Source organism: Bos taurus, chromosome 4 (genome assembly GCF_002263795.3).
Source record: "Bos taurus isolate L1 Dominette 01449 registration number 42190680 breed Hereford chromosome 4, ARS-UCD2.0, whole genome shotgun sequence".
NCBI classification, from domain to species: Eukaryota; Metazoa; Chordata; class Mammalia; order Artiodactyla; family Bovidae; genus Bos; species Bos taurus.
The window spans coordinates 103,068,900-103,095,519 of record NC_037331.1 but is presented as its reverse complement, the minus strand read 5'-3'; the positions used below and the strand labels follow the sequence as shown (position 1 = coordinate 103,095,519).

Genomic DNA, 26,620 nt, shown 5'->3' with positions numbered 1-26,620 from the left:
GTCGCTCAGTCATGTCCGACTCTCTTGAACCCCATGAATCGCAGCACGCCAGGCCTCCCTGTCCATCACCAGCTCCCGGAGTTCACCCAGACTCACGTCCATCGAGTCAGTGATGCCATCCAGCCATCTCATCCTCTGTTGTCCCCTTCTCCTCCTGCCCCCAATCCCGCCCAGCATCAGAGTCTTTTCCAATGAGAACCCTTCGCTCATTTCCTGCACAATCCAGGGAGGAGCAAGAGTGCCAATAGGTCCTGACACCGGGTTGGCTATTCTTTGGCTGACCCCTAGATGGCGCTGGTGTCCTGGGTTAGCTGGAAAGGGCGTGGGCAAGGAAGATGGCGGCAGGTCATCCGTTGATGACCAGTGCCAATCAGAGAACTTACATGTTTATTTATGGGCCAGAAACCACTTTGAAAGCCAAGAATGAGCTGTGGAAATTGGGAAGCAGATCAGCAGCAGGAGGAAATGCAGTGAGAGCCAAGAGGTCTGTTGTGTTGGTGGAGAACTGTTACCCACCCAGGATGAGGAGGAGGCAGTGAGAAGGTGTGGGGGGAGGGGGCAGGGGAGGGTGGAATTCCTGTAAATACCACCAACTTTTGCAAGTGCAGACACTGCCTGAGAAATCCAGGAACTTGAGATCCAAAGTGAAGTGTCTCGGTTCTTTCGTTTATTAGATTAACTCTCTTTTTCTCTCTCCATTTTCTCCCCTGTAATTCCATGTTACTCTCTCCCTGACACCTTTGTCTCTGCTTGTGCATGAACAGCGTCAAATCATGTTTCCAGAACATGGAGATTTGCAAGCGTCGGGTGAACATGTATGACACGGTGAACCAGAGCAAAACCCCTTTCATCACGCACGTGGCCCCCAGCACATCCACCAACCTGACCATGACCTTCAACAACCAGCTGAACACTGTCCACAACCAGGTGAGTGGGGAGCAGAGCGGAAGGCAGACACGGGGCTGACAGAGCAAAGGTCAGGAATTCTGTTTTCCCACCAAGCTGAGTCAGAAGACAAAACTCCAATATCGTATACAACAGACAAAATCCCTCTACTGTCACGTTCAACTCTGCAAGAAGGTGTTTGTCTTCATTATTTTCCTTTGAGATCCTCAGGAATTCTTTGTATTGACTCCTAGCCCCTTGAAAGGTCCCAGAAATGACTCACTAAGAGAGTTATTTCTGAGATGGTACCTCCTACTACTTCCCTGTCCTGCTGTGAGAATAAGGTAAAGGAGATGCTGGGATCCTCTCATGTCTGACATCTGCCCGATGGAGAATTCTAGAACTGGAAGGGATGGATGCTAGCGGTCATCCAGCTCAGGCCCCCACTCCTCTTGTCCACACTGCCGGGTCCACATGATATCCTTTCAACACAGACAAAACCCGCCCTTTTCCAGGTCTTGTCACCAGAATCCCAGCAGTGAGAACTAAAAGGGGACCCACAGCTTTCAAACCTCTTACAGAAAATTTGCAGAATCTAGCACCTAATATACTGCTGGAAATATGGATGACACCCAGGAAATATGTACTACATGAAGAGTCTCCAAGGCCTCGCTCAGGCAGCCTCTGCTATCTAAGAGACTTTAACTCTTATTCCTACCTACCAGTTTCCCCAAAGAAAGTGTCCCTAGATCTTCTTCAGTCTTAGTATCAGTCTTTAATGATGACCACACACCTGTGTACGCACACACACACCACACCCCTGGATAGTAGAAGAGCATGTATGTTCCAGCGGGAATACTCTGCCTGGCCATCCACTCTTTTGACAGGTCCCGTGCTCCCATGAAGAGTTACCGACCCTGCTTCCCAGGCCATTCCCGGAACGTTTGGTTGCTAAGGCCCAGCGTTCCTTCCCAGCCTGTTCCTCTCCCCTTCTGCCTACCCTCTAGGAGAGGCCGCCTAGAATCTGCTGCCCCCTGGAGGCCGCTGGTGTCCTTACCGTTCTCCTCAGCCAAAAGAGTTCATTTCTCTAAGGCCTGGAGTACCCTGTGATAAACATTCCCACCCAGCGCCTAGCTCAGCCCTCAGGCTAAGACAGCCACCTCCAGTCAGGTGAACTCCTGGACAGAATAACCACTGTGATTCTGCTCTCCGTCTCCAGAGTCCCAGCACGGTGAGCAGGCCGTCTGGCTGGTGCCCTGAGCAGGGAGGGTAGAAGATACATTGAGATGGGAAGTAGGGCCTAATTGTGACTGGAAGGAGGGCCAGCCTAAGATGCGTACACAGTGCCCACTAGGCAGCAACCGGAGACTTTTGAGCAGAGGTGGTATCACACAAAAAGTAGTCATTTGGAAAGAATGTTCTAGCCTCTGTGCCCAAGAAGAATTAGAAAACAAGAAGTGGAGACCAGAACATCACTAGTCAAGGCCCTACAGGTCCCAGGCACCAGGACAGAAGGCCTTAGCGAAGGAAGTAGTGATTAAAAAGAGGGAGAGCCTTCCGGGGACATTTGGAAGGAAGGAGCAGCAAGACCAGTGGCTGGCCAGAAGGGGGAGCCACTGAGCACCCGTGTGGGAACCTGGAGGAGACTGCTGCCAGTGCCCCAAAGAGGGAAGCCAGGAGGCAGGAAGATGAGGGGAGAGTGTGGACTCTGGTGTGTAGAGGGCAAGTGGCTAGTGGGAGGTGTGTCTGAGGGGAGCCTCCAGGAGAGGTGAGGCTGCAGAGAGAGCAGAAAGGAAACACAAGTCATGCCGTTGGTAACAACACAAAATGCTGGCCCCATGCAAATGACTGTGTATAAAATGAGCAACAGGGCCCTACTGTGCAGCACAGGGAGCTGTATTTAGTGCCTTTTAGTAACCTGTGATGGAAAGGAACAGGAAAATCGTGTATATTTATTCCTTTCACTAGAGTTTCCTTTTGTTAGGATATATATACATAACACAACATTGTAAATCAACTACACTTCAATAAAAAACAGCGATAAGAGATGCTGGCCTACATGTGCCACACATGCATTCCCAGTCACACTGCCTGGAGGCTGACTGTGTGATGCTGCACAGACGCTGGCTGTTAAAATAACATCTTAAAATCTAAACATGGGCAGTACCTAATGTGGTGATTACTTTCAAACAAATTCTATGCTTTGCACTGAAATTCAGCATAAAATATAAGTATAAAAGACAGGTAAAATGAGACTTTATCCTTTTCATCAAATTTGACATATATGCATACCTTTCCTAAGGTCCTAATTTTATATGTTTCCCGATAGCCTTGTGGCTCTTTCCCTTTTTACTTTTTTAGTCCTTATAGCCTCTAGTAGCAAAATCTCTCATAAACAAGGTTGAAATTGAAGCCATGGGTTACTCCACCTATCTTACTAAAGGATCAGCACAAAGATGGGCTGAAACTGGAGAATTCCCAATGTAGAATTCCTTTTCCTTCCATGGCCTTGCTTCACGTGCAAGTTCAACCTCAAATGCTATCTCTTTCTGAAAAAGAAAGGAGAGAGGACATAACTTCAGTGTCTGTCTAACCCATCTCCATTTAACTTAACCCATCTCAAGTTCTCTTAACCCCCTGGCATCTTCTCCTTGCCCTTTAGGCTTAGTTGCTGAATGCCAGCACAAGAATGCACCGAATTCCAACAAGTAACCCCAGCCTCAGCCCGTCCCCCTCCATCTCTATTTCTGTAGTGTTATTTCTTCGCAGTAACTGTGCTCTGTGAACATCTAAGGGCATCTGTAAAAGTGCTACCCTTAGACCTGAGCAGAAGGGCTTGCTGCCCAGGCCCTCCCCAAGTGCATGTGCTTCCGTGTCAAGCTCCGGGAATCTGAGACCCGGGGCCTGGAGGAGCCACTTCTAGTTTCATCCTCCCCAGTAGAGACCAAGTCCAAATACCTGCACCCAAAGGCCCTCAGGTTGTGGGACGGAGCTGGAGCCTGGAGAGAAGGCAGGCAGGCACTCGGCTCCATATTCCAGGGCCCAAGCCAAGGAATCCAGATTCAGACTCAAACCAAAGCCTTCCAGGTGGTTATGAAAGTGTTTGTGTCTGCGTGGAAGGGCAGATCATAATTCTTTCCAGCCAGTCCTTAACTCTGCTGTTTAGACTTGACAGGCAGGCATGCCGTGTGCACTTGCAGGCCCTGCAAGTATTAGGAACAGGCCCTGAAAATATTAAGAACAGGCCCGAATCTAAGCATCGAAGGTGATTCTGTGTCCTGGGCTGCAGGTGCCTGCTTTCCCCTAAGACTTTCCAACTGTATTTCCACTCCCCCGTTTTTGCTTTTTTTCTTGGCTCGTGGTTTTCGTTCATTCATTTGCTCTTCTTTGAGTTCATTTATTTGATTTGGATCCATGTCTCCCAGCATGCCATCTCCCTCATGTTTTATTTGTGTTTATTTTTGTCTAATCCCCACCATTCCTTTAGGCTCCCACCTCCACCAGTGCTACTCTTTCCCTAGCCAATCCCGAGGTCTCCATACTAAACTACCAATCTGCACTCTGCCAGCCCTCAGCGGCATCCATGGCCGCGGTGGCCCAGCGGAGCATGCCCCTGCAGACGGGAGCCGCCCAGATCTGCGCCCGGCCCGACCCCTTCCAGCAAGCGCTCATCGTGTGTCCACCCGGCTTCCAAGGTAAGGCAGAGTGGACCCAGCCTCCCACCTGCTTCCACCAGGACCGCCTCTGCGGTGCTGGCCTCATGCTTTTCTGTCCTGCTAAAGCCCTCTTTGTTTCTTTCCGCGAGAGCCCTGGCATCCCTGAACTTGAGGGCCCCCATCCTGCGGCAGCCAACCTAGAAACAATGGACTTAGGCTTCTGCGTCAAGTCCGTTCCCTGTTATTCGCACCACCTGCCAGTGGTTTTGTCCTGGCTCAGCCACCGTCTGTAAATCAGCACATTGTGTGCGCTCCCGTTGTTATGCTGATGTCAGCTCTCCCGTGGGATAACCTCTGTGTGGATTATCGACAGCACACTGCCAGCCTCTGACAGCGCACCAGTCCCCGTTCTTGTGACGAGTGTAAACCTCTCTGAAAAGTACTTCCTGGCCAGTGCCCCCACCTCTGGCCAGGCACCCCGGCACTCTTCTGAAAATTCTAAGCGAGAGTTGACCGGGTACCTTGTTATAGTTTACCTTGAAAACTCGAGAATTTGGTTCTGAAAACCCCCTGGTGTAAGTCTGCGTGGTTGAGTTTGAGTAAGTGCTGTTCAGCAGCCTTACCCTCTCTCCCCGGCTTTGACCCAGTCAGATGTGTCTTCATGACAAAAGCAGCTGTTTTCCTGCTGTAATTTGTCAGCATAACTGTTTCACTTTGGGCTTTAAAGACTCCTTAATTTGACTGAATCTTTGAAAACATTCAAAAAGGTTGTTTTTTGGTTTTTTTTTTTTTTTTTTTTTTTTAAATTTTAAATTAGAGGGAATTCCATGGTGGTCCAACGGGTAGGACTCCACGCCTCCACTGATGAAGGCCTGGGTTCTATCCCTGGTTAGCAAACTAAGATCCCAACAAGCCATGTGGCATGGCCAAAGAAAAAAAAACCACAGACTTTTTTTTAAGTTAAAACTGAGGCAGGGAAGACTTCCAAAGGACCAGGCAGTGTCTGGTGGGGACTAGTGCAAAGGGAAGCTGAGGGCTGACAGAGTGGGCCAGGAAGGTCTCCTCATCCAGCTCTTGCCAGTTACTCAGCCCTTCTCCCCCTCACCTTCTCCCCCTTGTCTGCACTAGGATTGCAGGCCTCTCCCTCTAAACATGCTGGCTACTCTGTGCGAATGGAAAACGCCGTTCCCATCGTCACTCAAGCCCCAGGAGCTCAGCCTCTTCAGATCCAACCAGGTCTGCTTGCCCAGGTAATTCTTTTTTTATTATCACTGGTATTACCACGACACATGTTAATGTTGTTCACAAAAGAGATATATCTCTGATAATTCCCTCCCTGGCAGTGAGTTAGATGCCTCAAGTCATTAGAATATATCAGTAATATTCCGAATGATCCCCAGGTGAATTACCTTCCTAAGTATCTAGCTTACAGTTCCAAGAAGAAATTTAGACACAGGGGGAGTCTGGAGAAATTTATTATTATTATTGTCTCTTTGTAATGTAGATTAATATGAGAGACCTAGGTTTTAATCCTAACTCTACTAATAACTCTCTGTGACCCAAGGCAAGTCAGTTAGCATTTCCTTATTATAAATTGAAACTATTTTTTGAAAGCAGAAAAAGAACCTTGGAGATTATCTCTTTGTTTCCTAGTTGAAAACCAGGATCACAGAGGCTTTGGGCTGGAACCTTCCTTATCTGTTCACATAGGTACTCTGGTAGATTCCTCAAATAAGATCACAGAGGTGAAACTGGTTGAAAATTTGTGACGTGTTGTGAAAATTTTAGGCAACAAAGTGGTGTAATGATAATAAGTAATCAATCCTTAATGTCACTCGAACATTAATAACAAATACATCTTCGTTGTGCTGAGCACTTCATAGTTGCTATTGATTTAATCCCCACAATATGGTAAGGTGTTTGTCTCCTTTTGCCAAACAAGGCACAGGCACTGGCTCAAAGTCACACAGCAATTAGGTGACAGAACCAGAACACAAACCCAAGAAGTCTGACTCCAGCACGTGTATTTTAACCCATCATTTGCTGTACTGTTTCTTTATCATGGCTTCTGTTGCTGGGAGTCAAGGATAGTTTGACTGAAATGTTGTTAGTTTAAAGCACCTTTGTTTTTTAAATGAAGTTGGTTCCCAAAGACACTTTATTTATAGTGTCTTTTATTGAACAGAAGTTTGGGGGATAATTTTAATGTAGTCAAATTGCATAGGTCTATTTTAGACTCATGGGGTTCCCTGGTGACTCAGTGGTACGGAATCCACTTGCAATGCAGGAGACACAGGTTTGATCCCTGGGTCGGGAAGATCCCCTGAAGAAGGAAATGTCAACCCACTCCACTGTTGTTGTTTGGGAAATCCCATGGACAGAGGGGCCTGGCGGGCTACAGTCCATGGAGTCAAAAAAGAGTCAGATACAACTGAGCAACTAAACAACAACAATTTTGGACTCAGTCCGTTCTAGACCACTGGGCTCTCTGATATCCTATTGTCTTTGCTATTGATTTTATAACTTTAACGTATGTCTTGATATCTGGTGGGGAAAGCCCTGATCCTATCACGTCCTTCAAAATTTCCCTGTCTGTTCTTGTCCCTTTGATTTTCTATGTGAATTTTATCCTCACCGTTACATAAGAGTTTTCATTCCAAAACAAACAAGACAAAAGCCCAGAACCCTGATTTGTGTGTATTGGACCTGCATTGGATTTATGTTCACTTCAAGGAAAACTGACATCTTTGTAATATTGTCATTTCATCCTTGATCATGGTATATAACTGTATATAGTGAGTGAAGTTGCTCAGTCGTGTCTCTTTGCAACCCCATGGACTGTACCCTACTACGCTCCTCCATCCATGGGATTTTCCAGGCAAGAATACTGGAGTCGGTTGCCATTTCCTTCTCCAGAGGATCTTCCCAACTCAGGGATTGAACCCAGGTCTCCCACATTGTAGGCAGATGCTTTACTGTCTGAACCACCAGGGAAGTCATAACTGTATATAAGTTACCTTTTATTCCTTTCACTAGAGTTTTCTTTTGTTAGAATCATTCCTAAATATTTTACACTTCTGTTATTAATAACTTTATTAACTATATTTTCTTATTATTTGTCTTTGGTTAATAGGAATATAACTGGTTTTGCTCCATTGAGTTTGTTATCCAGCACCTTCCAAACTCTGATTAGTTCTGATTGTTTCTGTGAATTCCCTTGGATTTTCTGTGTAGACTATTTTTTCATTTACAAGGGATACAATTTTGTTTCTTCCTTTCCAGTCTTTATAACTTTTATTTATTGTTCTCATGACACCGTGCCAACAGTAGCTCCAAAACAGTGTTTAATAAGAGCGTTGATATTGAGCATTCTTAACTTGAACTTAACTTTAAAGCAAATTCTTCTTGCTGTTTGCCACTAGAGATTTTGTTTAAAGAGCGGTTAGGGACACTTTATCAAGTTTGCTAAATTTTTTTTAATGAATTAATGTTCAACTGCATCAAATGTTCTTTCTCCACCTATTGAAATACTCCTGTGTTTTTTTTCCTTCAACTGTTAATGTAGCAAGTTAATAGATTTTGTAACATTAAATCATCTTTGTATCAATATTTTCAATGTGAACTTTATTTGATCATGTGGTACTTGATGTGTTTGTGTGCTTTTCAATTCTGGATTGTTTGTGAATACTGCAGTTAGTATTTTTGCATCTTTGTTCGTACGTGAGGAAGTGGCATGGATTTCTTTTTCTTATAGAATCTTCATCTGCTTTGGTCATGGAGACCACACCCAGGCTCATAAGACACGGTGGATATTATTACTTCTTCTGTTTTCAAGAACAGCTTGTTTGAGATTGACACTAGCCGTTCTTAATCTCTTTGTTCTTATGTCCAGATTGAGACTGCAGATGCCCACTTCCACTAGTTTCTGGTGGCACACAAAATTCTGTCTTGCTGAAGGTTTAAACAGAGAACCTTCCGTATATAAAGCACACCTGTACTCCTTCCCCTCTCTCTCTGTTCCTCATAGCTCCCTTTTGTTTGCACAGTTTGGTAGTACGGAGTTCAGAAAAAGCCCTGGTAGATCAAGAGAACTACCACTCACTCCAGGGGCACGGCAGCCTGTTCACACTTCATCTGACTGGGAGCCAAAATTCAGGCCAGTTTCCCAGTGCTGCTCCTCTGTGAGCCAAAACCTGCAGAATTCACATGTACTCTTAAAGGGTACTTACAGATCCTTTTTTTGTGTTTGCATACTTAACCCTGTAAGCCAAGAACCATCTCTGAAAGAAATGATACATAGCATCGCATACTAGCTAAAGTAGATATTACTCGTTGTTCAGTTCGGTGGAAACCGACAGGCCCAGCATTTCTGAATTTGTCTTAGTCCTTTAATCACAGCAGGGAAGGGCTTTACCAACTGCCTACTTGAAAAGGAGTCCTTAGAGCACCATAAATCTCCAAGTGGATTTAACCTACAGCTCTAAGTGGGGAAGTGAACCAAAATTACATGTACAAGGATTTTAATTGCTACAGTGCTTATAACAGGGAACTGCTGGAAGCAATTTGAATGTTCATCGGTAGAAAATTTGTTTAAATTGGTGAGGGCATAAAATGGAACACCATATAGCCATTGGAAAAGGACGTGGTGGACCAAAGTGTCTTAACATACAGAGTTGTCTAAGAGATATTAACTTAAAAATTAAAAAAAAAAAGAAGAACTGTCCTGTTCTATCCAGTGTCACTGTGTCTTTTTTTGTTTATTGATTGCTTTTGATTTTTCTTGTTTGTCACCCAATCCATTCCAATATGTTAGCCTATTAAGGTGGAGCTTTCTCCTAGATATTTTTTAATGATCCCTTCAAAGGAAAAAAAATAAGCAACTTGCAAAACTAGGCAGATTCTTTAGCCTCTGAGCCACCAGGGAAGCCCTAAAAAACTAGTATGGCAGCTATTTTTTTAAAGCAGTAATTAAACATTAACACTGACCCCTTCATTTTTCTTGGGATTAGGTTAGGTATCAGGCAGAGGTACTCCAAATATTATTACTTTAAATATATCCCCAAATTTCAGTATATTTCTTTTTATCTAAATGTTTAAACCTTTTCAAGGAATTTGTGCATGTTTAGAAATAGTCTTTTGAATCCACCCTCATGTTAGCTTTGTTTGCTCTGCCATTTTCCAACCCCCCCTTGCCAGTAGCATCATATGTCCCTAAAATGGAAAACAGTCTCTCTGGTGCACCCCAAAGATGTGTGTCCGGAAATAATCACACCCTCTCATTTCAGTAACACAAGGGTGATCATGTGGATCGCCTTACCAGTAATGCTTTTTTGGTATCGCCTAAAAGGAGCTTTCACCTCTGTCTGCCCAGCCCCCAGCCAAGAACTGGTATCTTGACCACCATCAGAAATTGTGAGTGAGGGACTTCCCTGCTGGTCCAGTGGCTGAGATGCCACGCTCCCAATGCAGGGGGCTGGGAATCCCCGGCCAGGGAACTAGACCCCACATGCCACAACGAAGCTCACACACCACAACTGAAGATGCTGCCTGCCACAACAGAGGCGGAAGATCCCACTCCAGCGCTTCTCAAAACCTTCTCTGGTCATTTTCAGCAACCAGTCTTTCCCACCATTCTGTCTTGCTGTCTCTGTCAGTCTTGCTGGGTGCCTGATATTGCTAATAAATAAGGAAGACTTTTTCATACGACTCTTAGGCACCTGATCCTGAATTGGGCCGTCGTTTTTATGTGTCACCTCCACAGAAAGTGTAGCATATTGGCTGAGAGCATGGGCTCTGGAATTCCACTGCCCATGTTCAGATAGCGGCCCCAGCACTCACTGGCTGTTTGACTTTGGAGAAGTTATTTTGAATTTAAATTTTAATTCTTTTTCAAAGTAATACATGTGTCTAATTGTTACAGTTAAATGCCACCATAAACAGCTAAGAAAATAGTAGTCTCCTGCCTATCCCGTCCCCAATTTCCATTCCCCCCAAACTATCATTTTTTAATTAATTAATTTTAAATGAAGGCTAATTACTTTACAATATTATGGTGGTTTTTGCCATACACTGACATGAACCAGCCATGGATGTACATGTGTCCCCCCCTACCCCATCCCGAGCCGCCCCCCACCCTCCTCCCCATCCCAGCCCCCTGGGCTGTCCCAGTGCACCAGCTCTGAGTGCCTTGTTTCATGCATCAAACTTGGACTGGTCATCCAAAAATAAAACAGTTTTTTTTTAACTGTTTCATTTAGTTATTTAAATCCATGTTTCTAAATAGCATTCTTTAACTGTTTCTTACTGAATTTTGCACTTTAGGTATCAATCAACCATGGAAGAATGCTTAGCCCTCTAACCCTCCATCCCCAGAACACACAGGCCCACGCGCATGCACACTCTCTTCCTCTCTCACTTTTCCTTTCTCCCTTTTCCTCCCTTGTAAGTTTTTATTCGACCACTTTATATTATCTACATTATCATCAATATTGTATTATATTATTCTCAGCTGAGCCTCATAACGTACTACGATTCTGCTTCCTTTCCTGTATAAGTTGTTTTTCCTGGAATTAGTATTGTCCCATCTTTTCATTGGGTCAGTTTCCTCTGTATGTGTTATTATGCAGCCCCGAAGTCTTCCAGAGCTCTCAAAGGCTTGTGTGCTTGATGTACTGGTGTCTTTGAGCACATTGAGAAGTTCAGTGCTGTTGTTTTTCCTCTCCTTCGGAAAGTTTTTTAAGACCTTCCTTGTCCATGGTGGACACGATGTCCGTGAGATTCACGGCTCCATGCTTTCTCATGAGTCTTTTAGAATACACTGTCCGGTACATCCTGTTTGCCCTTTTTGTCTGGAGAACTTTCTTCTTTTATTTTTGCCCTTTTTATCTGGAGAACTTTCTTCTTTTATTTTTGCCCTTGTTAACTTCTTCCCCTACATTTTCTCTGTTCCTTCTTTGTGGAATTCCTGCTAGTTGAGCGCTGGTACTTCTGAACTGATCTAATGACTTTCATATCTCCCACCCTCACCCCCATCCACCTTTTCCCTGTATATATTCTATCTATGCTACTTTCCAAAATTTCCCCATCTGTATGGAATTGTTCATTTCTATTGTCATTGTTCTCATTTCCAAGAGTTTTCTTGTTCTCAGAATATAGATATATATCCTTTATATCTTGTTTCATGGATATATATACACGTTTAGCCTCTTTGAGGACAGTAATTACATATATTTTTAGATTTTCTTCCAATTCCTGTACTGTTGTTGTTCCTCAGAGTTTCATTTTTTGTTTTAGTCTCCTTCATGATAGAAACTTCCTTTAAAGTCTGGTGACCCTTGGCTGTTCATTCATATCTAAGACTGAAGGACTAAAAACTGGAACGCTTCAGGGGCAGTGGGGTGGACTTCTCTATCGGATAATAAGGAGTGAGCTCAGCATTTTCATTGGCAGGTCCCCTCTCATCGAAAGTATCAGTAGTTTTTTTCTCTTGGAATAGTCAGTTTCCCTGGAGAGAATCCACCAGGTTCCTGCTTGAAGATTGGGGGTGGCGGGTGAGGGGGTAACAATCCTTCATACCAGGAATCTGAGGGTGACAGGATCCCAGGGTTTGATATTCAGACTTTACCTTCTGTTCCTTCAGTCTGCTAACTTGGTAATCACTCTCATCTGTTTTCCAGCTTCTAAAATTCTGTTAACTGTTACTGTCCCTCACTGTTCTCTGTGTCCTTATGGATCTATATATACTTTTTCATTCCTTCACTGTCATTTTAGCTGGGCTTAAAAGAGGGAGAGCTGTAAACGTATGTTTAATTTACTATGTGTCCAGGCAAGCTAGTTAACTTCTCTGTGTTTCAGTTTATCCACCTGAAAAATAGGAGGGGAGAATAGCCCTGATGTCACAGGATTGGTGTTAAGATAAAGTCAGAGAATCCACTTATGGTCTTAGTTCTATGCCTGGCACACAATGTGCATCCAGAAATATTGGCTCTAACCTTACAGATTATAAAGTAGCAATAAATTATAGAAATACCTGATGCAAAGTGTTGTCTCAAATGAGTTGAACATATCCATCAGTGATAGAGGTCCAGAAATATCTTTTTACCCCATCTCTTTGAGGTAAAATGCTAAGATTCATTTTAGGGAAACAGGGAAGAAATAATGTCCTTAGCTTGATATCAAGATTTATTATTTCAAAATGACATTAGTCAAAACACAGGCTTTTCATGGGATCTGAAATAAGTTCCAGACAAAACAGTAGAATTCTTACTGCCAATGAGACTATTGTTCATTTAAGCTTTTGAGCTCATAATTATTTTAATCAATTAAATTATTTTTCTGCTTACTGTGTTTGAATTCAGTAAACCTGAAATACAGTTAAGTATAGCTAATTGCCTTGGTAGAATTGCTTCTTTCATTTTATCAACAAACATTTCTTAAGCACTTATTGTATAATCTGTGGTCCCTGAGCTTTTTGACTATATATTAAAAGATCAGTAAACAAACAGGAAATATCTAAAAGGTATAAGAGATCTCACTGAATCTCATGTGCAACAGTGGTAACAGGATAGACCAGGTGAACTATGCACTCAAATCTAAGAGGAAGCTGTATCATTTTAGTACACATCACTAATTATGAAGTTTTGACTCAAATTTATAATCCATTTCTAGAAGTGCTTGTTTGTTGATATGAGCCAAAACACACATATTGAACATATGCACAGTTTGTGGAGCACTACATTATATTAATTAGCCAGTGTTCGTCATCTCCAGCCTGATGGAAAGAGAGAGAAAGAGCTAAGATCCCAAGTCTTTAAATCCTTGACCTTCCCAAGAGGTATTTTCCCTTAGCAGCATTCCTTCAAGTGTCCAACTTTGGACAACTATGTTCAGAGTGAATCATTTAATAACCAAAGGCAAGCAGAATAGTGACTGAAGATACAGAGGGCTCAAAACACAACACACACACACACACACACGTGTACACACGCACACCTGTAAGTCTATTCAAGGAGGAATCAGGAAAGTTCCTGATTTATAGCTTGGTGCTTATAAAAAATCGAACTCTGACTTCCTCACTGTTTCATTTTCGCCTTGAGGAGTCAAGGTATTCTCAGTTAAGCTCAAGATCCCAGCTAAGAATTTTACTTCATGCCTGTTTGCCCTTGGATATAGGCAGGTGTCAGATACTTGGTGATCTCAGAATTACGTTAACTTAGATTCAGAAGATAACACAAGTTGCACCTCTACATTCTAACTGCTAAACAAAAGGTAAGATATTAAATAAAGGATACTAGACAGAAAACTTCTTGAGGGCAAGGAGTTACCCTTGTATGACCCAATTCAACCCCCTCAATCTCTTGTGCACAGTTGTGTCACAAAAGAAATCAATAAGTGAACTTCTGGGAATTTTAAACGTGGTTCATTAGAGCAGATTTATAAATAAATCATTCTTCAGTGTGAATGAATCGCTTCCATATAGTTCTTTGCCCATATACCTACCTACTGTCTTCTATTGAGTTCACATGTGTTCATTTTATCTGCCGTGGTGTTTGAGGTCAGAGAGCAGGTCTCCACTGTCACACCTGTCAAGGGGGTCTAGCATAACCTTGAGCAAAGAATAAGCGCTTGACTCATGCCAACTGATATATGATCGTCAGACATAGTGATGGCAGGTGTCCTCTGTCCTACAGCAGGCCTGGCCAAGTGGGACCCAGCAGATCCTGCTTCCCCCGGCGTGGCAACAGCTGACCGGCGTGGCCACGCACACTTCGGTGCAGCACGCAACTGTGATTCCTGAGACCATGGCCGGCACCCAGCAGCTGGCCGACTGGAGGTGAGCAAGGCGCAGGCAGGGCTGGGATGGGAGGCACGTCCACCGCTGACCCAGAGGGCGGCCAGGCTGGCCAGTACCAGACTCCCCTGCTTTGTAGAGGGCTTTTTAAATTAAAAAGAGTAGCATGTGGCCTACCTGGGTTCGATCCTTGGTTTGGGAAGATCCCCTGGAGAAGGACATGGCAACCCATTCCAGTATTCTTGCCTGGAGAATCCCATGGCCAGAGGAGCCTGGCGGGCTACGGTTCATGGGGTCGCAAAGAGTCAGACACTATCGAGCAACTAAGCGCCTAAGCACACCATGTGGCCTAAAACTGCAGTGTAATGAGAGATTGTTTTTAAATAAATGTATAATGGAGAAGGAAATGGCAACCCACTCCAGTACTCTTGCCTAGAGAATTCCGTGGACAGAGGAACCTGCTGGGCTGCTGTCCACGGGGTCGCACAGAGTCGGACACGACTGAAGCAACTTAGCATGCATGCATGCACTGGAGAAGGGAATGGCAACCCACTCCAGTATTCTTTCCAGGAGAATCCCTGGGACAGAGGAACTTGGTGAGCTGCCGTTTATGGTGCTGCACAGAGTCAGACACAACTGTAGCGACTTAGCAGCAGCAGCAGCATACCAGGACACCAGAAAACCAGCTTGGTTACTTTAGGATCTGTTGTCATTTTGAACTCCAAATTCAGTTCCATTATCTGATCACCAGTGTGATTCACCAGACTTGGCTTGGGATGATTTTTGGTTGTTTCTCTGCAGAAGAGATCCAGGGGCTCCTTAGCAATTCCAGGAAGTGTTCTCGAGGTGTTTTCACACGCGAGCACGCTGGAGTCACATCCGACCTCCTGGGGGAAAGCTTGACAGAAAGGGGTTTATTTGGACTGGTAAACTCTGCTCTGTTTGCTGACTGTGTCTCTTCAGTTGATGCTCATATCTTTGAGATCAAAGTACGCTTTCCACAGAGCCCAGAGACATCCAGCTGACAGCCACAAGCACACCACAACCCCTGCATCTGTTTCCAGAACCTTCCATGCCATCTTGCTCACCAACTTCATCACTAACATGTAGCTCTGTTGTTTTTATGGCCACTTTCCACTTTTCCTTATACCTGCCACCTATTCCATCCCACGGAGAAGGCAATGGCACCCCACTCCAGCACTCTTGCCTGGAAAATCCCATGGATGGAGGAGCCTGGTGGGCTGCAGTCCATGGGGCACTAAGGGTCGGACACGACTGAGTGACTTCACTTTCACTTTTCACTTTCATGCACTGGAGAAGGAAATGGCAACCCACTCCAGTGTTCTTGCCTGGAGAATCCCAGGGACGGAGGAGCCTGGTGGGCTGCCGTCTCTGGGGTTGCACAGAGTCGGACATGACTGAAGCGACTTAGCAGCAGCAGCAGCATGCCATCCCAATACCACCCTCAGTGCCCACCTTCACCAGTGCAGAGCCAAATGGCAGTCCCCCAAGTTGGCCCCAACTTCTCATGGCCCTCTGGGCTGTCTTTCTTTCAGCCAAAGCATCAGGGTAGGACACACCCTTCACCCTCTGACAGTCCTCAAACCAGCCACAGAACCTCCCGACAGTTCTTTTTCTGTCCCGTAAAGCTGCTGTGAGTGAAGAGCTCTGATGAAAGGCAAAGAGACAGGCCCCCAGTCCAGCCTCAACTGCAGCGTCCTCTGTCCTGCCATTTAGTTTTCTACTTACTAATTTACTAATTCTAATTTAGTAGAAAGAAGAGAGGAACGGAGGCCATTTATCACAATCCCGTTCACTTTCCACTGACAACACCACCCCCCACATCCACCGCCTCTCATTGGAAGCACTTTCAAGCCAGGTAAACTGGGCTCATTTCTGGCCCTTCGTGACCTGGGAAAGTTACTAAACCTCAGTTCTTCAGTAAAGTAGGGACAGTAATGCCTATCATCGGATTGTTGGGAGGTTTAAATTTAAGATAAAAGACAAAGCACTTGACTGGATTTAACATGTACCATGCAGCGCCAGGCTTCCCTGGTGGCTCAGTGGGTAAAGGATCCGCCTGCAATGCCGGAGACCTGGGTTTGATCCGTGATTCGAGAAAGATCCCCTGGAGGAAGGAATGGCTGCCCACTCCAGTGTTCTTGCCTGGAGAATCCCACAGACAGAGGAGCCTGGCGGGTTATAGTCCATGGGGTCGCAGAGTTGGACACGACTGAGTGAATAACATTTCACTTCATTCCAGCCCCTGATCCATGACAGGCAGCAATAAATCTGTTATCTGCCCTTCCCCCGTTCACAGCATGAACGCTCAGCAAGACCACCTTCCCTCTCCAGCTCATTAGCAGCAGCAACCAAGTGGAAAGCTGTTTGACCACTTGTTTTTTTCCTTACCCCTTTTTCTCCCAGAAGACCACACATACGCTGTACTTCCATTTTCCTTTGTCTCTCAGCATTTACAGCTTATTTAATTTCAGAGATACTGACATTCTTAACTCATTCATGCACATCTTCTTATCTCTCATCCCTCCTCATCTCTTACCTGGTTACCACAGGAGAGACCTAAAGCCAACAGTTTCTTTTCAGTCTCTTCTCCATTTCATATGTAGCCCAGAGAACATCTGGAATCATGGCTAGTGCTAGACCTATGTCAAAGGGAAAAATGCCATGTCTGTAGAAGAAATAGCAACAAAGTAAAGGAGCTATAACATCAGTTTTTAAAGTTCACTTAAATGTCCAAAAGACTATCAGGATCTCTACAAAAGTGTCTCCCTGCTTCTTTTCTTTGTGTTCAACTTTTTTCCTAAATTTCATAATATTTTAAAAATTCCTATGAACTCTCCTGTAGCTCTTCATTTTACCATGTATTAAATGGGTTTTTCGGAGAAGGCGATGGCACCCCACTCCAGAACTCTAGCCTGGAAAATCCCATGGATGGAGGAGCCTGGTGGGCTATAGTCCATGGGGTCGCTAAGAGTCGGACATGACTGAGCGACTTCACTTTCACTTTTCACTTTCATGCACTGGAGAAGGAAAGGGCTTCTGGATGGAAACCCACTCCAGTGTTCTTACCTGGAGAATCCCAGGGATGGGGGAGCCGGGTGGGCTGCTGTCTATGGGGTCACACAGAGTTGGACACGACTGAAGCGACTTAGCAGCAGCAGCAGCAAATGGGTTTTTATGGGCAACTCTCTAAATTCATCATCACTCTTAATATTTCTGTGGGAATAAGCCTAACAGCACCATACAACCCAGATCTCACATAACCCATTTTCAGGATTATGGCTACAAATATTTCTATCAACATGTGTCTGTTACTAATTTTCACTTAGTACCAAACTCTATACATGTCTAGTCAACCTTCAGTTAATCTAATTGTTCATTCAGAAAGCATGTAACTCACTGATCAGCTGTTACATTCCTGAACATTGTGCTAACTGCTGAGAGAATTCTAAAGAATGTTAGCACTTCCTAATGCCAGAAAGACATACCTACCAGACTTCAAAGTTTGTTTTTCACATAACTGATATTCTCATTTACAAAACGGTATTACTAAGATATCCTGCCTACCTCACAGAGTGGAACAACCCATTGAAGGCACTTTTTAAATTATAAAATAAAATACACAGCCCAGTTAGCTATTTAGGGTCTTGAAGAGCAGAAGGGAATATTTATTTCCTCTCCCCAGAACTTAAGCTGAGTCTGCCTACTTGGCATTCTCCCCACTTGAAATGTGCCCTTTCTCACTCACGAACAAATTGTGTCCACGCCACTTAAACATTCCTACATCAGAGACACTCAATGAAGTCACCTGGGAAGGCTCATCTCTTCAACAACTCTCTCCTCGGTGTGAGGACTACCTTTTGATTTTAATTTGACTTTTAATGGGCGGGAGGGAACTTTATCTTCTAAAGGAGCTCTGTTTCTATTAAACCATCAAAGAATCTGTTTTCCCATCTCCCTTTCAGGAACACGCATGCTCATGGCAGCCATTACAATCCCATCATGCAGCAGCCTGCGTTGTTGACTGGTCATGTGACCCTTCCAGCAGCTCAACCCTTAAATGTGGGCGTGGCCCACGTGATGCGGCAGCAACCTACCAGCACCACCTCTTCCCGGAAGAATAAGCAACACCAGTCCTCTGCGAGGTAGGTGTGTAAGAAGTGTTAGAGAAAGAAAACTTCAAGGAGATTGGAAGTTAAAGATCTGGGTCCCTGGAATGGGATTTTGAAGGAGGCACTCATCTTGAGGTCTATGTGAGTGCTGGCCCTACCAGCACCTTAGGGTGGGGCCCTCAAACCACAATGTTCCGTGTTCCCGTCTTGAGTGATTCTCTCCCCTTCCACTTATCTAGAAAACACTCAGACTGCCCTCTGAATATGCATTTTTGAAACCATAACTTTTTTTTAGAAGTAGTAGAGAAATGTGTTTTATTTGAGTCTAATGTCAGAAATTTAACTCATTCAGCTATTTGCTAAAATATAAGCAGTAACTTTGGTTAATCACAGACACTACCAGAAGAACAATGATCTTTCCCATTTCCTCTAAATCCAGTTTCATCTCCATGAACTCTTAAAAAAAAATTAAGATTGACCAAAGGCCGTGTCCTTTTGTTCATTTTATATGGTATTTTGGAAAAGGTAAAACTATGGAGTGTGTAGATTGAAGGTTGCTGGGAAAGATTAAAGGCAGGAGGAGAAAAAGACAGAGGTTGAGATGGTTGGGTGACAATCACCGACTCAATGGACATGAATTTGAACAAGCTCTGGGAGATAGTGAAAGACAGGGAAACCTGGTGTGCTGCAGTCCATGGGTCATAAAGAGTCAGATACAACTGAGCAACTGAACAGCAACAAAGCTATAGAGACAGATCAGATCAGGAGCTGCTAAGGACTAGAGGGAACTTTTCAAGGTGATAACAAATGTCTGTATCTGCATTGTGATGGGAATTACATGACTGTACATTTGTCAAAACTCATCAAACAATTGATACCTCAATATACCTTACTTAAAAAAATAGAGATTTCCTAACAAACAAAAAAATCGAGATCAAAATAGTATGGCTGTAAAATTGTTCCTACATCTCTCTCCGGTGGCTTGGCGGTCCCTAATTGTTTATTTGGAATAGGTTAATCAAGAGAAGTAAAGTAATACATGAAATGTCTAGTGAATTTTTTATACTTCCTTGGATAGCAAGATGCCAGAAATTAGATCTGCCTCTTTTCATTCTTTTTCATTTGAAAACTAATCCAAGAGCTGACTTCCTGAAGTTGTCATCCTTCCTGAACAAGATTCTTATTTGGTGGTTTCTGACAGCTTAGGGAAATTCATGTCAGATCAGTGGCAGGCTTCCAGAATGCTTTTGTTTGACAGCTCTGTGATAGAACACCCATGTCTGTGTTAGATTGGGTGGCCCCAGAGGCCCCTGTCTCAGTCCTCATGTGCTGTCATGCTCAGTCTGGTGGGTGGTCGCCAGAACCCTGGTCTGGCTTGAGCTTAGCCTCTGTGTGCTCACTCTGGCCAGGTAGGGGCAAGAAGAACCCTTAGCCTCTGACCTGTTGGTAAGTCCCTCTTTGTGGCCTTCTTACCACCCAGCTGGCTTTAGAAGGCTCACTGCCAGTGCATTTCAAGATCAGTGGGACTATGGTGAAAATTATGGGTTTGCCTATTTTTAAGACCAATGCCTTAGGCAAAACAATTGGAAAAACCAGAAGGCTCTCCCCTTTGGCAGGCGGTACGATCAGGCATAGTTTTCTTTAAAAATGCCAAGTAGACATATTTTAACTGCTCGAGTAGTAAAAACTTAATCTCAAAATTGTACCATGTTAGTAATAACAAATATTAAGTTTTCTGGTAAGTACAAATAATAGAACAATTTTATCAGTGAAACTTCTTATTAGGAGCCCCCCAAAAGGAACAAGCAACATGTGATACCGACTAAATAGAAAATTCAATAGACCTACCTTTATGGAATTATTTTCATCTAATTACCTTCCCTTTAGCTAGAAGGTGCTAGAATCTCTAAGGACATATCACAGTCTTAAGTTTCATTATAGGCTGGCTTTGGTCTCATTGTATAGATACAACCAAGGTCATCAACAGTTGATGGGGAAGGGAAAGGTAAGGTCTTCTTTCTCTAAAGTTACCAGAAACTACATTGGCTTTTTGATAAGTTAATTTCTAGTTGATCAAAATCAAGAGTTACAGGTCCCTTAAGCATACATTTTCGTTTTGCATTTTTCCTGGTTTTTCATTACGATTGAAACAGACTGGTAAGCTTCCTGTGAGGCTCATGTGTCAAAATCCAAGATTTTCTTTGGGTTTGTTTCTGGTTGCACTGCGAGGCATGTGGAATCTTAGTTCCCCAACCGTGGATTGAACCCATGTGCCCTGCATTAGAAGGCAGAGTCTTAACCACTAGACCGCTCATTAAGTCCCCAGAAAAATTAATTTTTGAAAAATTATACCCGCACAGATACTTTTATAGTTATGTCCTTTTCCCAGAGGAGGAAGGAGGCAAAGCTACACTTTAACCTTAGATCTTTTAGCTCCAGGAAGTCTTAGGAAATGAGTGTGGTCATTGAATCAGTGGTAAACCAGCCGTGAGCAAGGAAATGAAAGCTTTATGTGCAAATATCTTTTCTTCCACCTCCCTCCAAAACAGGACCTAACTCAGTACACTGGGGAGGATGACGAGATTGAACTTAACTTACGTAGTTGGGCTTTGACCCTGAAGGCAGGGGGCTGCGTTGGGGCAGACACCCCTGAAATCTGCCCCCACCGCAAGACCGGCCCAGTCCTTGGGCATGGTCCTCTGTCCTCTCCTGAGAGCCCTGGCTACCCACTTTGTCCCTCAGCGGGTAGAGCCCAGAGAAGCCAGGATGCTGCCCTGTCTGTGTAGCAATTGAAAGAAAGTCCCACAGGCCACCGCCTCTGCAGTCTGGTTAAGCCCGAGTGTGCTGGTCTCTCTCCGATTTATGGAGAGCTTACGATGAATGGTGTCGGATTCGTGATCTCCAAAGAAGATATAACTTCAGGACCAGGGACCAGGCTTGAGCACTCAAGAGCTTTCATATAGCAGAATTTTATTAAAGTATAAAAAACGGACAGAGAAAGCTTCTGACACAGACACCGGAAGGGGGAGGAGGAGTGGCCCCCATGCTAGTTTTGGCAAGCTGTTTTCTGTCTGTTAGAAAGCTATTAATCAGATAGAGACCCCTCAAGCCTGAGGGAGTTTCACCAGGCCCCTCTCCCACAATATGCATTTTTGAGATAGGATGGCAGGAGGTGTGTCATCCCCAGCCATAAAACAATTGATACGAATATTGGTTGGTTGAGCCGTTATCAGCCAAAAGTTAGTCTTAGGTGGAACCATTTTGAAGAAAGGCAAATTCCAAAGCAAACACATAGTTTCATTAACATAGCTTAAGAAAAACACTTCCATAAGAAAAATGCGTTGGTTAGCGCAAGGTTTGAGAAAAGTTAAGTTCAGGTGGAACTAGGTGTTGTCATGGCAACACAGAATTTTAAGAGAAAAAATTCTGACACTTGTAGTTTGTTTCCTCCTGCCGCTTAAGGGAGAGAGAAAAAAATGTCTGACACTTGCAGCCTGTTTCCTCCGTTTATAGACCCTTGGCCTTCCTGCCTGTGATCCTCTCAATTTGGCCACGCTGGTGTTTCTAGACAGTTGGGCTTCTTGCAAGGACCTGGCGGCCCTGACCTTCTCCATGAGTGTGGTGTGGCTTTGTCGTTCCAGAAACGTCTCCACCTGTGAGGTGTCCTCCTCTCAGGCCGTCAGCTCCCCGCAGCGGTCCAAGCGCGTCAAGGAGAACACGCCTCCGCGCTGCGCCCTGGTGCACAGCAGCCCCGCCTGCAGCTCGTCCGTCACGTGCGGCTGGGGTGACGGGGCCTCCAGCACCACCAGGGAGCGGCAGCGGCAGACGATTGTCATCCCCGACACCCCCAGCCCCACGGTCAGCGTCATCACCATCAGCAGTGACACGGACGAGGAGGAGGAGCAGAAGCACGCCCCCACCAGGTGAGGCCGTGATGCCTTCAGACACCAGGAAGGAGCAGAGTCGGGGTGCACGGTGCATGGCCGGCTCACCCAGAGATAGTCGGTGGTGGGCCTGGACCACTTCCCCGTCATCCAAAGTGATGATCCATCCTTCTCTCCTGGCCCCAGAATCCTGGCCTTGCCATGTCCTGGAGCCCTAAAGTGACTTCAGGGGATCGTCCAATAGATTTGGGCTTCTCAGGTGGCTCAGATGGTAAAGAAGCCGCCTGCAAAGCAGAAGACCTCCATTCGATCCCTGGGTTGGGAAGAGCCCCTGGAGAAGGGAATGGCAACCCACTCCAGTATTCTTGCCTAGAGAATCCCCATGGACAGAGGAGCCTCGTGGGCTACAGTCCATGGGGTTGCAAAGAGTTGGACATAACTGAATGACGCTTCACTTTCTACTTTTCAAACAGATTTCTATAATTATTGAAAGCCCAAAATAATTTTGAGTCAATTTGGTCTTAAAAAATAGTTATAGGCCCTCTACATTTGGGGGACGTGAGACCATGAAAGTCAGGCACACAGTGCCGTTGTATTTCAGCCCTCATAAGCTAAAAAAAATCTCTGCCTCGGGCTATTGAACGTATTCCCAGTTGGTCAGGCTGTTTCTCAAACATTGCCTCGGTGCTCAGAATTTGAGGTAATTGTCCAACTAATCAGAAATTTCCCTGTGTCTGATTAACCCAGTCTTTCAAACTGCCACGTGGCCTTTTACCCAGAGAACATTACTGTTTATTCCCAAAGTAGTAAGAACTCATTTCACTCGCTGTATGCTTCTGGGGGAGAGGGAAGAAATATTTATTATATTTGCAAGACTGTTAAGCCTGGTGCCAGAGGCTCTTTCCTATACTTGCCAGCCAGACTGAAACAGAGTTTGGTGTGAGTTTGAGCTGTCTAATGGTCCCCTGGAACTTTTCCCTCCAAACAGTTGGTCCTCTGGCCCTTAGCATCCCTGGGCCTCGGGACCTTGTAGATCTGAAATCTCACAACCCCAACCTGCTGGCTCTTCCCATTGGGACCCAGGACTCGGGAAGGGAGGCCTGCCAGTCAGAGCACATCCTGTGACCCAATGTGAAGATAACATTCACATTTAGGCCCAAATTATTAATTCCTAATTGGATACAATGTCACTGATTATAATCACAAATCCTTTTGATTAGATAATAAATTCTTACCTTTGAAATCATTGCACGATGTACAGATAGACTGATTAAAACATTATCACTACAACTATTCCTAGCTGCATGGGGTATTCCCTTCCCACCTTTATAATGAGCTCAGCATCTTGTCTTTTCATGAGAAGGCTTGTGTAGCGCTCATTCCAGTGTCCTCTTTAATGGCCTAGCTCAGTTCAGTGTGTCTCAGAGAAGCATGTGATGGAGCATTTCTGTCCTAGCATTGGGTCAGGTGGCAGAGGGGCCGAGGAGCTGACGGCTGGGGCGTAGTGCCTCCCTCCCAGCCTGCCTGTTCCAGAGCTAGCCTCAGTTTCCTTTGGAGACTCAGTTTCCTTTGTTTCCTTAGGAGAACAGTCCCAAGCTGAGTCCATGGCCCGTGCCCCCCAGTCACTTCCCAAAGGGAAAGGCTCCTCCCAGACACAGCCCGGGCCCTGGCCTGGAGCAGTGTGCCCACACATCTGTGGCATCAGGCATAAGAAGGACAGGCAACCTCACAGGGCCCTTTGCCACAAGTGGAAAAAGGCAATTTTAAAATCTGACAGTTGACTAGATTGGAATATCATTTTAACATTTGAATTGACACGGAATCTCAACATATGTGCTCAGGAGAGAACCGAATAGTGGATCTGAGGGGAAGGAGGATGAGCAAACCATCTCTCCACCCATCATGCCGCTGCCAGGGCCGAGAGCACAGAGCAAGCCGGAAGTACAGGCTGCCTCTGCAGCAGCCCCAGGGCCCAGAAAGAACAGAGCGGAAGCATGTGGCAGCATGGGAGGACCTTGGTGTCGATGAGTCACGACTTAGGGGAGGGCAGGGAAGGGGCCGATGGGCAGGTGCGAGTGTGACAACCAGAGATAGTGAGTGACAGTGGACTGCTGAGTACCGGAGATTCATAACATGGAAGATGCAGGCCTGCCTCCTGCCCAGGGTAACAAGATGCACAGAGACATTCCGTCAAACATGGGAGGCTGCAGTCTGAGGCCAGAGCGAAACCCAGAAAGGTGTCACCTGTCCACAGGTGTGATGGGAAGCTCACAGAATGAGAAAATAGTGTTTTCCAGAGAGATCAAATAACTGTTGCCTTGAAGAAGCATTTGAGGACCCAGGAAGGTAGGAGAGGGTATTGGAACCTGAGGAGGATAAAACAGAAACCGGTAGCTATTTTATTTATAGAGAAACCATCATGTAATGTGACCACATTAATGTGACTGCATTTTGTAATGAGGAAAAAGATAGGGAGAAATACAAGTACTCATTCTTAGAAATCAGACTATCATAAAATTTAACAGGGTAAATATTTATTGGCCCCACTGGTAAGATATTATGCTCAGAACCGCAGGTGCTGCATAAATAAGGTAGACAGTCTCTGTCCTCAGGAGGTTTGCAGGGTAATAAGCAAGATAAGACACGTACAAATCTTCATAATACAAAACAGGTTACCAGGCCCCTAAAAACTAACAGAGAACTGTAGGGATTCAAAGGGGGAATAGCTTGAGGAAATAGGGGAGAGGGGGCTTTTCAAGGTCAGTGGTCCTGATATGCTTAGACAATGGGTAGAGGAGGTGAGACTGCAAATTCCAGTGAGATAAGTGGTGGGCAGAGCCTCACAGGTGGGCAGAGCCTTAGGTGGGCAGAGGGGGATCAAGAACAGGTGGGGTTCGCTGATAAGAGAAAGTGGGAGGTCAGGATGAAAGGGATTTCAGCATGGAAAGGGGGATTTGGGGGGAATCTCCCCTTAGGTGGGCGTGGCCAGCTTTCCAAGGAGATGCTGAGGAGCTCCCAAGAAAGCATCAGTTCTGGGAGAACAAGGATGGGACATGCCCCCAGGGCAGGCCACTGGGGAGCCGCCTGGTTGCCCTCGGACTGGAAGCTTCTCTACCCGTCAGGGCTCCAGTGTGAACCGTGGACGCGTCCCTCCTTGACCCTCACCGTCCTCATTCCCAAACCTAATTTCTCCCAGCTGTGAGCAACTTGATTCTGCTCTTCTGTGTTCTGACCTCATTTCCTATTTGCGGCTCAGCCCCAGTACTAGCCCTGTAACCCTGCTTCAAATGCCGATGGCTTCCCCTCAGCCTCATCACAGCCTCTGGAGAGTTGAGGGAGGGGGGTTGGGGGTTCCTGTGATGCTCACAGGGATGGTGAGCATGGGATCATGTGGCAGCGACTTTTAAAGCCGACCTAAGACAAGTAGTCCTTGGTAGCTCAGTGGTAAAGAATCCACCTGCCAATGCAGGAGACGAGGGAGATGCAGGTTCGATCCCTGGGCCAGGAAGATCCCCTAGAGGAGGAAATGGCAACCCACTCCAGTGTTCTTGCCTGGGAAATGACATGGACAGATGAGCCTGGTGGGCTATAGTCCATGGGGTCGAAAAGAGTCAGACATGAGTTAGCCACTGAGCACAAAAGCGCGAGCGTGTCAGTAAATCTCCAGGACCAGGTGACATTGTCTAGAATTTTCAGGGGAATGCCAAGGCAAAATTATTGTTCCCGACCCCCAGCATGTGGGACTGTTAGCTGCCAGAGCAGATGGACACTCGACAGCTCCTGCTTATAAGAAGGACTCCAGAGTGTGAGGGGCAGGCTGGGGGCGAGTGAACCAGACAGGAAGGGTGTTATAACAGACATCCCCCAGGAGTTTTCACCTGCACTGTCTCTGCACCATTTGATGAGATGACACAAGGCTGGTAGTTGTAGTCCCATTTAATAGATGAAGAAACTGAGGTCTGAGAAAAATAAGTGACCCAGACTGGCAAAGGTTCCAAGTAGCAGAATTGGGATTCAGGTTTTGTGACAGTGAGAAAATGGTAATCTTAATTACTGGCAAAAATAATTTATTTCTCCTTAGTCATTAATTCAACACATTATAAATTATGTCCTCAGCCTCCTCTGACCATAACCATGCCCACACCCATGGTCTCACCTGCTGTGTGCAGGGCACCAGGCCAGGGCAGTGGGGAGTCCAGGGCATGTTCACTGAGCCCTGACTCAGGCCAGGCATTGGTTGAGTGCAGCTGCTCTAGCAGCAGGCCAGGCAGA

General features: G+C 45.4%; 1 protein-coding gene across 9 annotated transcripts in view; it reads left to right on the top strand.

Moving 5' to 3' along the window:
• The window catches only part of HIPK2 (homeodomain interacting protein kinase 2), a 203,910-nt gene that overhangs the window by 147,302 nt on the left and 29,988 nt on the right, over positions 1-26,620 (top strand). For 3 of the 9 annotated variants that reach the window (XM_059885503.1, XM_059885501.1, XM_059885504.1), the window contains exons 7-13: positions 765-927; positions 4,373-4,580; positions 5,670-5,791; positions 14,231-14,373; positions 16,103-16,210; positions 18,318-18,497; positions 22,106-22,387. In XM_059885503.1, coding sequence (XP_059741486.1) covers positions 765-927; positions 4,373-4,580; positions 5,670-5,791; positions 14,231-14,373; positions 16,103-16,210; positions 18,318-18,497; positions 22,106-22,387 — 1,206 coding nt within the window. The remainder of the gene's footprint in view (positions 1-764; positions 928-4,372; positions 4,581-5,669; positions 5,792-14,230; positions 14,374-16,102; positions 16,211-18,317; positions 18,498-22,105; positions 22,388-26,620) is intronic. The other 6 variants (XM_059885508.1, XM_059885507.1, NM_001372119.1 and 3 more) reach the window with 4 other exon arrangements.